At 37.8% G+C, this 15,162-nt stretch overlaps 1 protein-coding gene across 1 annotated transcript in view; it reads right to left on the reverse strand.

Moving 5' to 3' along the window:
* MBP (myelin basic protein) overlaps positions 1-12,600 on the reverse strand; it is an 86,165-nt gene extending 73,565 nt beyond the window's left edge. Inside the window, exon 1 of the mRNA XM_010008824.1 lies at positions 12,526-12,600. Within this exon, the coding sequence (XP_010007126.1) occupies positions 12,526-12,576 (51 nt within the window). The 5' untranslated portion in view covers positions 12,577-12,600. The remainder of the gene's footprint in view (positions 1-12,525) is intronic.
* Positions 12,601-15,162: the final 2,562 nt, after the last annotated feature.

Genomic DNA, 15,162 nt, shown 5'->3' on the forward strand with positions numbered 1-15,162 from the left:
GAGAGTGAGGTAGAAGGGGAAAACTGAGTTTTACCTCCTGTCTGCAAGACCAGGCTAAAGAGAGACTCCAACTCTTTTAACTCCACTGCTTTTTTCTTCCCCAGAGTTTTGCTCACACATAGCCCCCAGCAAATCCCATTACATTAGTGTGCAAAATCTATGTTAACGTACTTCTTGGCTGGCAATTTTAAGTGCACAGCCGTCATGTAGTTAAAGACTGCATTTCCCTCAGCAACTGTTACTTAGTAACCCTCTGCACATAAATAGAATTTTACATTACTGCATACTTCTTGTGAAGGCTGAAGTCCATGCCTCAGTTCTATAGGCAAGCGGGAATTAAAGGAGTCCCGCAGTGAAACTTGCACCAGCTATGTTCAACTACTTCTCCAGGCAGGGAACTTAACTGGAGAGAGAAAACCTGTGCATGAACAAAGAGGTATTTCCGCTGTCGTTCTCTTACTGGTATTTCATCATAAAAAAGAAGCAGGTACAACTTCAAAGAAGTTAGACCTCCTCTGGACTTCCTGGTATTATTCATTTACTCTGCAGTGCAGACTTCAGAAACAAGCATAACAGACTAGGCAAAGCTCTCCACCTGCTCCCATAGAGGTAGTATGATCTATTGGCTACATAACTACTAGGTAGAATTCATCATCATAGAATGGTTTGAGTTGGAAGGGACCTGCCCTGCATGGACAGGGACACCTCTACTAGAATTGGTACAGTCAGATCCATAGTCAAAACATTACTAAAAAAAGCTGTGCCAAACAGACACAGAGCTGAAGAAAACAGGTGGAACATGTTGGATGGGAAAAAAAAAAAAAAAAAAAAAAAGCAGATTAGAAGACTAGAGTTCATCAAAGCTAAATACAAAAACTTAAATACCTGTATTGTATTAACTTACATATTTGATCCTTCCCACGTGCAGGCTACTTGAGAATTGAACGACAGCCTATTCAAGTCACTTGAAAAAATATCAATGTGGGACTTCAGAACCACTTTAGATCAAGAGACTGACTGCCTTTTCAGCACTGAACAAAATATGTAGCGTAGAGGAAATACCCAGGCATGTTTTAAATTCAATTCCCTACCACTGTAAAGGATATATTACCATTACTCAGCTTCATCCCATCCTTTGCTTCTAGCACCCCATTTAATGTAACAAACGTGCATTGTTTTGACAGAAAAGCAACTGATGAAATTTCATATACTGCATTTCCCAAGAAAATGTATTTGTATTAAGAGGTTACATGTAAACTACAGTTGCAGTTATATTGAATGACTAAGTAGAAGCATATAGATAAGCAAACACATTTCATTTGCAACTCTGTTGGCAAGTTTACACCCCTTTACAATCTATCAAAACTTCCTAAATGCAGCATGAAAATAATAATTTCTGATGTCTTCCTAACAACTAAAAATAAACTAAAAAAGCATTCTGGAAACTCTAGCAAACCAACCCACCAACCCCACCCCAACCCCCCCCCCCAAATTTTCCCCACAACTCTTCTGTAATAGGTAACACAACAGATGCAAAATCCCAGAGAATCAGTCCTTCAAACTATGGGTTCCTAATTAAAGTATTTTCTCTGTACAACCGTATCTTGCTATTAACAAAATAACAAGGAGGATTTCCTAACTCAGACCAAGAAGTCTTAACTCCTGGTAAGCATCAGGCAATTTCTTTCTTTCAAGAAAACCAAAAGCAGCTAGGAACCATTTCAAGGTCTGAAACTAACCATGCTAAATTTTGACTAAGAGAAGTCCAGACGTGCAGAGATTTCCCTGAAGTCCTCATTTTCTTAAAGCCACAAGACCCAGCTTGGCAGTGCAGCAGCAGAACTGCAAACTGAGCAGGAGACCTGGCCAAGTCTTACTCAGTGACTGGGACAATTATCTGGGCATCTGGCTCTCTGCACAGAAGAAAGCAGCTCTGCACCTGCTCCACCATCCCATGGTTTGTAGCATAATTGGTTACAGCAAGATGATCAGGGCAAAAACAACTTCTTAACTGCTGAGACCAGTGTACAGAAGCTGGGATCAAAGCCAAGAACCCCTGCTCCTGGTGGAGCCATCTCCCCTGTGGGCTTCATGTAAGATGTTCAGACAGTTTCCTGTCCCTTGCATACAGATGAATCAGAAGGGATCAGACAATTTCGTTGATACAAAGCCTGTATGTCAAGACGCGTAAGTTTCCAAAATGCCACAGATCTCTTATTCTCTCACAGTCAGGTGACTCAAGAGCTGTGATACAGTGTTATTACAATATTAACTGCATTATACTATTGCATTATAAATTATCTCTGCAAAATTCCAGAGTAGAATCTGATGCCTGAAAGATCTCAGCATCCATTTCCAAAGGCAGATATAGCACGTTCTCCTGGCTGCCCATGAACTTCAAGTTAAAAATCACTGGCCAGGAAACAAAAAAAATCTGGTGGGAGGGTATCAGAACCCCAGGCACCCCACCCCTCCTGAATGCATCCACTGACAGGGACTTTGCAGCCTCCTTTCCCCCAGACTCCATAAAACCTTCACTTTTAGAAGGTTTTATCAAACCTTCTAGAGCCTGCATAGCATAATAGAATAAAAATAAACAACAGAAGCCAAAGGAAAAGGGTGCAATAGGCAGAAGAGGTACACTGAGGAAAGCCCAGAACAGAATAACGTTCCCTCTCCTCTCAAGGAACTGCAGGAGAGAGTAACACAAAGCACAGCGGTTAAAGCAAAAGGAAGAAGTGCCAAAGCTTAATTTTAAGCAGGTGTTTCATTATTTGTTTCTGCTTACCAATACCCTTAATTACAAGGCAAAAAATTAGCTGAAGGAAAAAAAAACCCAACACAACAAAGCTCTTCGTAAGAATTATATTTTCTGGAATTGTAGGGGGTGGGAGATGGAAATCAACATTAAAAGTAATTTATCAGGTAAATGAGTCTGCAAGAATATTAAGGCAAAATGCTGCAGGTCTACATTTTCAGCACCTAGAAATCAACATGCTTCATTTCAAACAATCTGAATGTAATGGATTACAGTGGTCCAGATCTATCTAAACTAAAATACATAACTTTTCTGTCACAGATTCGATTCTGAAAGAAACTGAAGATTAGCACCACATCATAGAAGAGGACCTCTTTCTACCAATTAGTATCCTGCAGCATAAGGCAAGTCAGATATTTCAGTGGTAAAATACGTAAGTCTAAGACTGTTTTGCTCAGCTTTTGACCTAGAATTTCATCTCATGTGACAAAGCTCCAGAAATAACACTTCATCATCCTAAACACATTTAGTTTTCTGTGTAACAGTACCAGAGACAAAACAGCTGTTACTTTATGCAGTGGATCTCACTGTGAGTGCTGAAGCCTTTCCTAGAACACTAAGATTTATCTATACTAGTACTATATATTTGTTCAATATAATAATGATATTTAATTTTTAATCAATATGTAGCAGTAGTCATTACTGAAATATATTTAATATATTTAATGAAATATAAACATTCCTCAGCTGTTACGGTACTGCCTTGAGATTCTCAAGAGTCCCAGCCTTTCCTCTTCCAAGTTTCAAAAAACCAAGATTATCTGGAATTTCAGACACTTGACTTAAAAAACAACAACAAACAAACAAAAACAAAAACACCACCACAACAACCTAGTGATTATTCAGTCTTCATCACTGTGCCATAAGACAAGTTTCATCTGCCATAGAAAGCTGTGGCTCAATGTTAAGAAAATATTCAACCTCTGGTTCACAAGGAAGATCAGAGTGGGCAGACCAGGGTGGAAGGCTACTACTCTTGCCTTTTGGAACTCACATGGGGAAGACACTTGCAGCCATACAGGGATAGAAGCAGAGTATCTATACTTCATTATACATTTGCCCGTATACATGTTTTAAATACATACACCAGTACTTTTCTATATATGGATGTGTGCATACATGTATATACATGCACACAAGGAATTAAAGTGAGATTTAAAGTTTCTGCACACAGTTCCACTTTGCATTGAGAAATTTTAGATGCTTCCCCAAAAGAGCTCAAAAGCAATTATCCTGCTTTCTGCATAAAGGAAATTAACAGACACAAGGTAAAAATGCACAAAAGCAACACAAATTTATGATAAAACAGTATATAAATGATTATGATAGTTGGTCATAAGAGGAGAGAGTTTTGATTTTCAGTTTTCAAATACCAGCAATGGAACTACTGGATTTCTGTTGTCAGAAAAGTGCGGTTTTTCCTCTTTTCTACGGTGTTCTCACCTTCCTGATCACTCTGCCTGTTAGCTGGCCATCGCTTCATTGTTTCTCAGCATGCAACTGCACTGTTAGCAATTAACTATTCTTTCTAATGCCTCAGAAAAAAATCAAAACACAGTACTGAATTTAGACTGCATCAGAGATGGAGATGCTGGCAAAAAGCATCATGCAGAAAGAAATTTGGCATTAAGGAATAGACCGAAGATAAACGGAGGAAGGAAGAGAGAGTGTGTGAAAGGCTGGGAAAATGTGCTAGACACCTAAGTCAGTTTTGACCGCAAAACCAAATTAAAAATAAATAAAAATCACTCATATTTTAACCTCACAGTCTCGGATAGTAACTTCTAACTGAGATGTTTCCAGTATATTGGGATTTCCATAACTCATCTGAAAACCTCAGCACTACGACTCTATTCAATTCTGAAGCTCTCACACAGAACCGGAATAACTGAGAACTAAACAGTGGTGACTATTGTTTTGATTACAGGTGATTTGTTCAAGGGTAGATCTCATTGGTGACAGACCAGCTAAGATTCCTGGCTCTTAGGTCTTTTTTGTGGCATTAGCTCATTCTAGCTAAGGCCAACTAGACCAACCTGAATATAATAACTCTGTGGCATTGCAACAAAGACGCAGGATTTCCATTATTGCCTCTTCTTGTTTATAACTGATGCTCAAAGTCCCTTTAATTATCCAGGGTGTTACGAATCACGTGGCTTTCAGCTCTATGCAAATTTTGATATTTTTATGGCCACATCCACGGGATGCTGCACTGAAAGATCAGATTGTTTTTAAGTGAACCTTATCTCAGCAATCAAAAATAAGGTTGTATTACTTTGCTTAAAAGTGTTTCAATTTCCTTTTGTAACAAATACTTTTTTTTCCTCCTTTTTTCTTTTTTTTTTTTTTTTCTTTGAGTGCAGCAAATGCTACCTAAGTATTTCCATCAACTTAAAGCACAGGGCATGACAAAATAAGTAAAAAGAAAAACCATTGTGACATTTTAGCTCAAAATGGAAAAACCAGTTTTTGAACTGCAGCTGCAGACAAGTTGAATTTACTCAAGTGTACAAATAACTGCAATTATGTAAGAAAATCATCTTCAGCTTCTGAAGTGCAAAAATAAGCTACTGTTAAAGTGATACTTTGCATGGGAAAGCCTTGTATCTTTTTCCTTCCAATGTCCATTTCACACTTACTGAGTTTACAAACGAGAACAAGATTCAACTCACCATAGCACTGAGGAACTCCTTTTCTCAGAGCAGAACATTTAGCATAAGACCTGAGCAGCACTGGGGCTTTGTACTGATGCATAGTGTAAAACCATGTCCCATAAATAGTTACACTGACCTAGCTGCACAGCCTGTTAGGTTATCAGAAATGCAAATGTGTGAAACTAAGACTTACAATAAAACATGCCTCCAGCACTCTTCTTCCAGCTGCTGTCCAGGAGGATCAAAGACAACAATAGGGGAAGAGATGACAACAAACTTCCAAATGCACTTTTACCACACTTTAATACTTGGATAAGTGCTACAGGACAGATCTACCACTTACTATCTTAGTTACTTGAGATTCTGCTCTGGTTTGGTCCCAGGTACCTACAGGTAAAGCAAGCTCTCCAGTAGGAAAAGCATGCTTCACTGTAACTGATTTTACCAATGTAACAACTTCTAAAGTAACACATAACTGCAAAATATTTGTTAGGCTTTTCTCAAACAAAACTATTTGAAATTCTAGTTTGTTATTTTGACTTATCTCACCCACTTTCAGAGCAGCTGTATCATCACATGCTAGTCTGAGCCATAACAATGACAGCACAAAAAGGTTATGTGGGGAAGGAAGAAGATACTGCTCTCCGTGTCACTTACTGCTTCCTCAATATTACAAATATAAACAACTTCACCTTCATTTTTCCTGCATGAAGATGCTAAAGCACTGAACAACATACTCTCAGGCTAAAGTATGGACTGACTCTTATTAGAGAGCAACTAATCTCAACAACTAGCACAGTTCACAGAAAGAACAGGCATAGCATCACACTGCACCCTGTTCTTCCAACTCCTTGCTGAGTTAAGTGGTGCTGTCATTAAACTCACTTGAGAGGACATTTATCCGGTTCTTTATCAAAATTAACAAGAAGGGAACAATAGGAAACTATACCACAACGGCATGGCAGCTTAAGCACAAGACCTTGAAAAAGTACAGAGTGTACTTCCCTCTTCTTCTAGTCAGCTCTGCAGGCTGAGGGTGGGAGAACAGAGGCTAAGATCCTGCCTCCTCCCCAGCAAAACCACAGCAACTGCACCTCTTCCTTTTGCACCCTGGCAGGCACAACCAGCAAAAGACCTCAATCAAGAAACCCTAGTAATTAGCAGTTGTGTGCACAACAGAGAAACATGCTTTCCACTTAGATAATGTAACTGTTACCTACACCTGTACTCACATTGTCACTGAAATGCAGCTCTAGTGACACACTGCCAAGATGACACAATTCAGGCAACTCCTTCAACATTAGCAGCAGGTGCTGTGGCATTGACCAGAACTTGCTTCTCACTTGCATCTAACTTTGCCTCCCCTCTCTTAACTCTCCTGCACAGCAGAGGGCTGAACCCTCAGTGGCCTTCACATATGACTATGGGAAACATGGAAGTGCAACAGTACCAGCACTAACCCACAGACAATCTTCCACACATACTCATGGTAAACGTAGTGTATTTTAAAAATTAGAAAGACATAATATTATAACTGAAATTGACCCTATTAAATTCAGCATCTGATGACTTCAATGAAGGTCAAGTGTTCAAACACGTGTCTTGGACTTACACAGATCATTCCCTTTAACTTTACATTAGAGCTACTTGCCTAGTTAAACATTAGACATAGACTTCCAATACCTTTACTGAATGATGGCATTAAGGTTAATTTTTTAGGACCAATGTTATAGCGACCGCATACTTGATGTACTCAGAGGCTTCAAACAAAACAGTAATTTCTGTATCAGCGTGGTAGCATCTCACTAATTGAAGCACATTAGTGCCTGAAGGCTCCACTCAAGGTCTTCAAGCACTGCTATTAATACAGAATGACACTGCATCTGTCCTAGCAAACAACCCAGCTAAGAGACTACGAAGGTTAAGAAATTAAATAGGAGGACAGAGGGATCACAAAAGTATTTGCCAAGGCCAAATCTAGGTTGATGATAGAATTTGAAGAAAACAGACATCTATCAAATTGAATTGGTCTTGCATAACCTGACCACCCAGAACTTCCCTTCACACCCTAAAAACAGATTTGTCCCATCCAAAAACAGCACTTGTACCAGGCACTGGCTTAAACAGACACCAGCTGGTCATGAGGATTTCTGCAGTGTGTAACCTGTACACTGGCTGGTGAAAACACTCATCAGATCTCTCAAAAAAAACAAACCACCAGAAGTCTCAACATTTTGAGTTTTCCTCTATTTCCTGTGTTTTTTATTGCTTTACAGAAAAAGGTAAAACTCTTAGAAAACACACAATTGCACCTAGAAAATAAAAACAGTGCTATCCCACTTCACTAGGGGGGAAAAAGTGAAAAGGCTGCACTCCGATGTATGGTAATAAGACTATTTATTTAAACATAATAAAATAAAATGCCAAATTCGATTTTTTTTTTTCATTTGAGGTTTCTTGTTGGGTGGGGGTTTTGTTTTTGGTTTTTTTTTCCAGAAAAGCATATCCCAGACTTCAACATTCACACGATCCGTATGTTATTTATCTCTCAAACAGCAAGTATCAAAGAGATAAACCTCTATCTTGCAAAAATAACATTTCAGAGCAATTAATCAAGCAAGTAATATTACTTAAACGATTGTTTTTCTCTTCTTGGTACTTCATGATGCATACCAAGAGGAAGCACCTGGTCAAAACCACACATATACCTCAGGTCTGTAAGCAGTCTGAACCATGAGAGTCAGGGCATCTGATGAGATCAGTGCGAGAACCCTTTTCCTTGCTGATCAGTGAACATCTATGAAGTGAAAAATGCAACAATGTACTGAGTATTCAGAGTTTTCACTGCCCTCTCACCAGGGAGAGCCAGAAAACTTTCTGTCAATGTTACCAGGAGTAAGGCTGCACAGAGTGCAAATTTGAAAATTAATGAAAAGGAGAAAAAACAGAATCTCCTCAGAAGCTGCATAGAAACCTTCTGATTTATTGAGACATGCCCACTGCAGCGATTTAGCTTGAATTATGAGTTCTCCTTAAACACTGAGAACTAGTTAGTACATTAAAATTGTCAAAAATTATCAAATCAATCACTGTAAAATACATCTAGGTATATACACAGGGCAACTAAAGACAAGATTTTTCGCAAGTTTAATACTCAACAAGTTGTGGTAATTGTTAACAGATAGCTTTCTTGTAGTTCAAACTTACTATATTGTAGGCTGAGTATCATTGCTACATCTGTTTTCAGTTTTGAGCTGTGAGAAAGCAATCTATGGTGGCAATTAATATTTCCTGAAATTTTTCAGAGTTAGATAACAGAGGTTGCAATTGGTTTTGGTTCCTTAACATTTATTTATAGCACACTCCAAGTATGTCAAGGACATGAAATAGGTAAATGAACCAGTACTTCCAAAAATCTAACATGCTCCAGTAAGTTTTTTAAGCAATCCCTTGACATGGCTGAGCACTGGGTTTTGTAGCTCACAGGCTTGATTTCCAGCTCCCCACAGCACTATGTAACCTAAGACACATGGAAACCAGGCTCCACAGACCCTGCACATTTGGTAGTTGCTATGGAATACATGGGACTCTGACAGAAATCTTCCTTCCAACCCCATCTTCCTGAACAATCAATGAAGTTAAGGAACAGTATCGACAGGTATTAAGAAGAATCAGCGGTAGCAATGATTTTGGGATGGCAATCTACATGCTGTGCAGAATTCTCTGCAGGAGACAATCAAAAGAGACAATAGCAGAGAACTGCACTTAGAGGCAGCTCCAGTTATTACAGAAGAGCATCTGGTACTTTGTAGCTTAACAGTGCCAAATTAATGCAGATCAACTACAACTCCAAACAAGGACCAATAAAACTTCAATCATCTACTCCTTCTACTCTTCTACATTTAGCTCTCTGACAACTTAAACTCAGGGCATGAAGGACAGCCCATTCTTTTGCTATTGTTGTTCTTAGAAATATTTATTTAAGTTTAAAACTTAGGATGAAAATTAAGAACAAAGTTAAACACAATAAATACTTACACATTTACTAATGCATTAAGCAGACTGCAAAGTCTAATATCATCCTAAGTAAAAAGGAAGAAGATGAATTGCTGGGTCATTTAATAGTTCTTACGTATCTTATAAAACTATAAAAAACGCCAAGTCCATTAAATCCGAGAGAAAGAAATCTGGCACAAAAGAGCTGGAGTATGTTACTGCTTTAGGTAAAATGCGAGGGGTTTGTAAATATTTTTAGCATTATTTAGGTCAACTAGTCCAAACTATTTTTCAAAGCATCCAATTAATTTCAAAGTATTTATTAAATAATCACTGTAGCTTGGCATATTTATAAATCAAGACAAGAACAGTATTTTGAAAGTAGTATCACAGCATGGGAAGCCATCTTGTTGTTTTTGTATCTTCTCCAATTTTAAAGCATCTTGGTGTCATGCCAGACATTTGATGGAATAATTGCTTTTCAGATCTCTAGTTCTAATTTTGTAATACAGATACCCAAATTTACTGAAAGTAAAGGAAAACTAGATGCCAACTAAAAAACCGCAACAAAACAAATCTCTATTAATTGCTGTATTAGGGGATATTTACTGGACAACCAAGAATTATGACTGCTACAGTTCGGCAGCAGTCTGTCTTGTGTCACTCTACATAAAACAGCTGTCTGCAGAACTGGTCTATCATTTCAGGAGCCAGTACAGTGCTTGTGCAGCTCATCTGACATCACCGATTCAAAGCAGCTGCCTAAAACAATGTTGTTCTTTGGTACTGTATTTTTGGGAAAGGAAATATAGAAAACAGGCTGAAGTAATGATTTTCAGAAAGATGCTAAGTGAGATGTTAGCCTCTTTCATTGCAGTGCTGTTGCTAAGAGCAAGAAGAGGCAGTTCAGCATTTCCACTGTATTCTCTGCAAGTCTTCAGCAAATGTCTGCCATACCACACTAGAAGGCTGGTGGGAAAACAGATCTAATTTACAGCTATATAAAACAAATTTTTAAAAAAAGAAAAGAAAAAAAGATAAAAGCTACATCATAGTTAAAAAAAAAAAAAAAAAGGAAAAATACAATAGCGTGACATACGGTTACTGCTGCCGGTAAGACCTTTAATGCTGCCCGTAAGAACTGAATCAAGATTGACTAGTTATGTGAAATACACAGCCACACCATAGACATGTATTTCCTGATTTTAAATCTGTGGCCTTATCATTTCTTGTGACATGATTACTGTCTTACATACATAAAGGGAAATTTTTATCAACTATCATATATTTAAAGTTCAGGGGTTTGGTGTTTTGGATTTTTGTCACTCTAAAAGGATGAAAGATTGACAGAAAACATTACTACAGAAGTAAGTTCCTCCTTCAAAAAATATTTCAGGTAAAAGACTATTATTTTGATTGCAGAATCAAGTATTCTCTGTGAATTAGGAAAAAGGAGGATTTTTATTTTTTTTTTAAATGGCCATTTCCTTGTAGACCTGTCTTACACAGTAAGTGCAAGACTCACGGCCACCTGACCCTCACTCACCACTGCAAACTTATACCTATTGCATAGGCTGCTCCAGTTTGAAGAATCTTTTCCTTTCTGAGGCCCCATGTGCCTGACAACTCACCCACCTGCCACACAGATGCATCACACACACATGGTCACACAGTGGGAGAATAGTTACCATTTGTTTTTCTACCCAAATTTTGTTCTCAAAGACCAAAGCAGGGAATACGTGTTGCACAACAGCCCATCAAGCTCTGCACTCCTGCACTATCTCACCTGCAAGATCTCACACTCTTTGATCAGAAAGGATGAAAACATTTGGCTAAATACATCTGTCTGGTGCATTTGACTTTGCTGGATCTGCACAACCGTGTTTTATGGAGGGAAAGACTAGAAAACTGGTCACTACAAGACGACACCTTGGGAATCATACTATTATTTGCACTGAAGCTTTGGACCACAAAACAGTTTTGCAAAATATCGCACAAACACAAACCAAAAACACAGGTAGCCACTTGTCCTCTCTTCCTGCTGTTTTCCCCCTGTTACTTTCACTGTGCTCATGTATTTTCCTAAAGGAGATGGCAAAGAACCTAACAGTTGCATCAATTCTGGCCTGACTGTTTTTTTGGGATAGCTGCTTCTCTGCCATAGTAACTCAAAATACCCACATTCCTCCAGATAAAGCACAACCCTACCTGTTTACATCATCTAACCAATGCAAAGGGCAGTAGCTTTACGAAGTGTAGGCTCAGGCTGTAAACTGTTATTTTTGGAAGGGGTTGGGTGGAGGGAAGTTAGCAATAGCTAGCAACAAGAAGCATATTTTTATTTATATAGAAAGATGTCTTTTTTGGTTTTTATGATATGTGAATTCTCTTCTGGTACAATGTAGAAAAAAAATAAAAAAGATATTATCACAAGGCAAACAGAAGACCACATTATGTACAAAATACATAACAGTGTCAGCAGAGGCTTAGAAAGCAAATAAACTTTTAACGAACATTTTGACAGTTCTCACCTTTTTTGTTCTTTTTTCTGGGAAGGAGATTTTTAAAGTTGTATCTCCTCAGGCTGACAGTCTTTTATTTTAGAATTCTCTTATTTTATTTGTTGCTATGTAGTTTCTTTCTTATGGATAAATCCAATGACTACTCAAATGGGAAGATGTCAGCATGTAAAACATAATTCATTTTACTGGCTTCTTAAAAATTTCTGCAATATCATGCTTCTAAGGCTCATTTCATTAATTTCCACCATGACTAAGAAGCTTTTTAACAACTATGGATCTGATGCAGGAAAACGTCACATCTCTCATTAAATCCAGCACAGAAGAACCCTGGTTTGGCCACATCTCATAGGACCCTCTCTTAAAAAAGGTGGTAATTTTACAGTAACAACTACAAAATAGTAATGGTGAAAGTGATCTGATAAACACACTAATATATATATATACACACACACATATATATACACACACACATATATATATATTTAATAACATACATTTCCGAAGTGGCCTTGCCTCTTCCATGTTCTGCACTTACCTTGGTTGCCTTGTCAGCACTGTGTTCTCTTTTTCCTACATGGTTCCCCATGGCGAATCACCAGAACTTCAAATTCTGAAAAGATAAAACCAAAAGAGCATTTTTGAAGCCAGTACATTTGTACTGAAATAAAAAATAATTTTTCATCTGACACAGAACAAAGAGGTATTTCTCATACAATAAGCATTTTTACAGTCAAAGGTAAGATCTGTGAATAATCCTATAAATATAGGATAAAAATGCTTAGCTGGTCTATTTTGCAAATCTAAGCAGCACCACAAAGCTCTCATTCTTCTAAAAAAAACCAAAAAACAAAAACACAAAACCGACATAAACAGAGGTGTAAAAAAACAAAAACCAAAAGTGTTTAGTGTGAAATTTGCACCTGTAACAAGACTAGATTATAAATTAGATAGAGGTCTTGTCTCTTAGTATTACATTTATAGTACCAAACATTGTTATACGTATCAAATTATCTGTAACTACAGAATTTCATGAAAGATCAAGTAAGTTCTTTTGAATTCTCACTTGCCATTATATAAACAACAATTTCTAAAAAAAGCACCAAATTGCAAACTAATTTACTAAACTACTAAACTGCAAACAATTTGCTGTGGGGGTGAGAATGGCTATGTTCTTTACAGTGCACACTTTCATAATAAGCACATAAGAAAGGAATACCAACTCTTTCTTTGCATTTTCTGGCTCATCCTGTTGTATCTCAGCTTTTAAAAGTTATGTAGGTTAAACCACAACACTTACATTTCAGCTTTTAGAATACACTTGTGGTTACACTACATATTTTGCCTCACAGAAGCATGTGTTTGTATAGGATCTTATACAGAGCTGCTGCCTTTAGTCTGTTAAATGCAGTGCAAGGCAGCATTTAAAGTCCCAAAACTTAAAGCTACATGCCAAACAAGATTCAAGCAGACTTTCTCCCTCTCAGAATTAAGAGCTGAACTTTCAGTAATAAAGTTCAACTTCTGTTGCTACCAGTAACACTTACTACTCTGCAATAAACAGAGGTATGTATCATAAAATTTTTGCATCAGCAAACCTGGCAAAACACTCTATCAGCAGTCTAAATTCATATACTCTGCATTTCAGAGCTGAATTACCTCAAACTGGCCTTTCCTTCCACAATTTTTGAGCAGCAGCTCACTTCTCACATCACTTACTTTGAAATATAAGGAAACAGAGTGGGATACAAAACTACAAGAAATGTCTAGAGTAATATAAAGGAATAATGTTCCAAGTGTTACTTAATCTGCAACACATATATGTGTAAGTAGACAGATTATGGACCCAACGTAACACTTTCAAATCAGAACTTTCATCAGTGTCCTCCTGCCGCCCTGTTGCCTCCCTGGTGTCTTTGGAGTACTACTCCAGAACAACTACCCTGTAACCATTGAACACTGAGCACAGGACAGTCCCAGTCTTGCAGTGCCAAGGTACAAAAAGATGACAGATACAGATGAGCTATGCTGTGAAACTTAGCCAGATAAACGTTTGTTGGTCAGTGAAAAGAAATGCAACAAAACTTCCATGCTGCCACACTCCAGATACCAGAAAATCATAAAGCCAGTTTGCTGCTCCAATGACTGCACAAAATGAGCAAACAAGATTAAGCCCAAGCAAATGGAGAAGTTTATGAAATGGCTGATCAATGCACTATTGCTTCCCATGTGTGTAATTCCTTCAGGAAGATACTAAAAATTGCATTTGAAAGGGAACAAAAAAAGGCCTGGAGAAATGGAAATGCACAACGCTGTTCAAAGTCTTGAAGTGTGGTTTGAGAGTACACCTACATCTGGGCTGAGTGGAATGTTTCTCTGAAACAGACTTAAAAGTGAAAACTAATGGCATTGATTAAGCCTGTAAATCTGCACTTCTGTTTCATTTATTGTTCTGAATGTGTCAGAGGAACAGCATGTGGTCAAAATGCACATTATCATACCCTTCTTATTCTCTACTCATATCGAGAAACTAACAGATTTTACTTCATTTTTTTCATGCACTAATGGACAGCAATGTTTAAACTAAAGTTAGCAATAGGTACCTAGTATAAATTCCTCACATAGAGACAGAGGTACTTTTTAGCCAAAGGGACAAAAGCAACCAGCCAGATAGCAAGAATATCCTTGAAGTTACAGAATTCTTCATGCTGCCTATTAAATGGAGAGAACAAAGTAATCCTTTGGGGAAAAAAGACTTCAAAAAAATCTAACATGAATTAGGAAAGGAAATGTATAATGCCAACTCTTCTGTAGATACCTGATTAGAAAGCAAAACCATAAATATACACAAGCCTGTAAATATTAAAATAATTTACAGCAACAAAAAGACCTATTTTTTCACTCCAGTCTCCAGCAGAAGTCTGCCTTGCTTGATTGAAAACTGAGTACAAGGGCCATTGTCACTTCAGAATGCAAGTACATCCTGAAGTGTTAGGACTTAAACACAGATTCTGGCTCTTACTGTTGTGAGCAGACCACACTGCACAGGTTCTACCTGTGCCAATCTTTATGCAATGAGTTGAGTCACTGGCTTGTAGGAACTTGCAGCCAACTATTCAAAAAATTTGAGCCTGAAAAGATTGTATTTTCTTTTTAATCAGCTTTATAGCATACA

This window comes from Chaetura pelagica, unplaced genomic scaffold, assembly GCF_000747805.2.
Source record: "Chaetura pelagica isolate M959 unplaced genomic scaffold, ChaPel_1.0 scaffold312, whole genome shotgun sequence".
NCBI lineage: Eukaryota > Metazoa > Chordata > Aves > Apodiformes > Apodidae > Chaetura > Chaetura pelagica.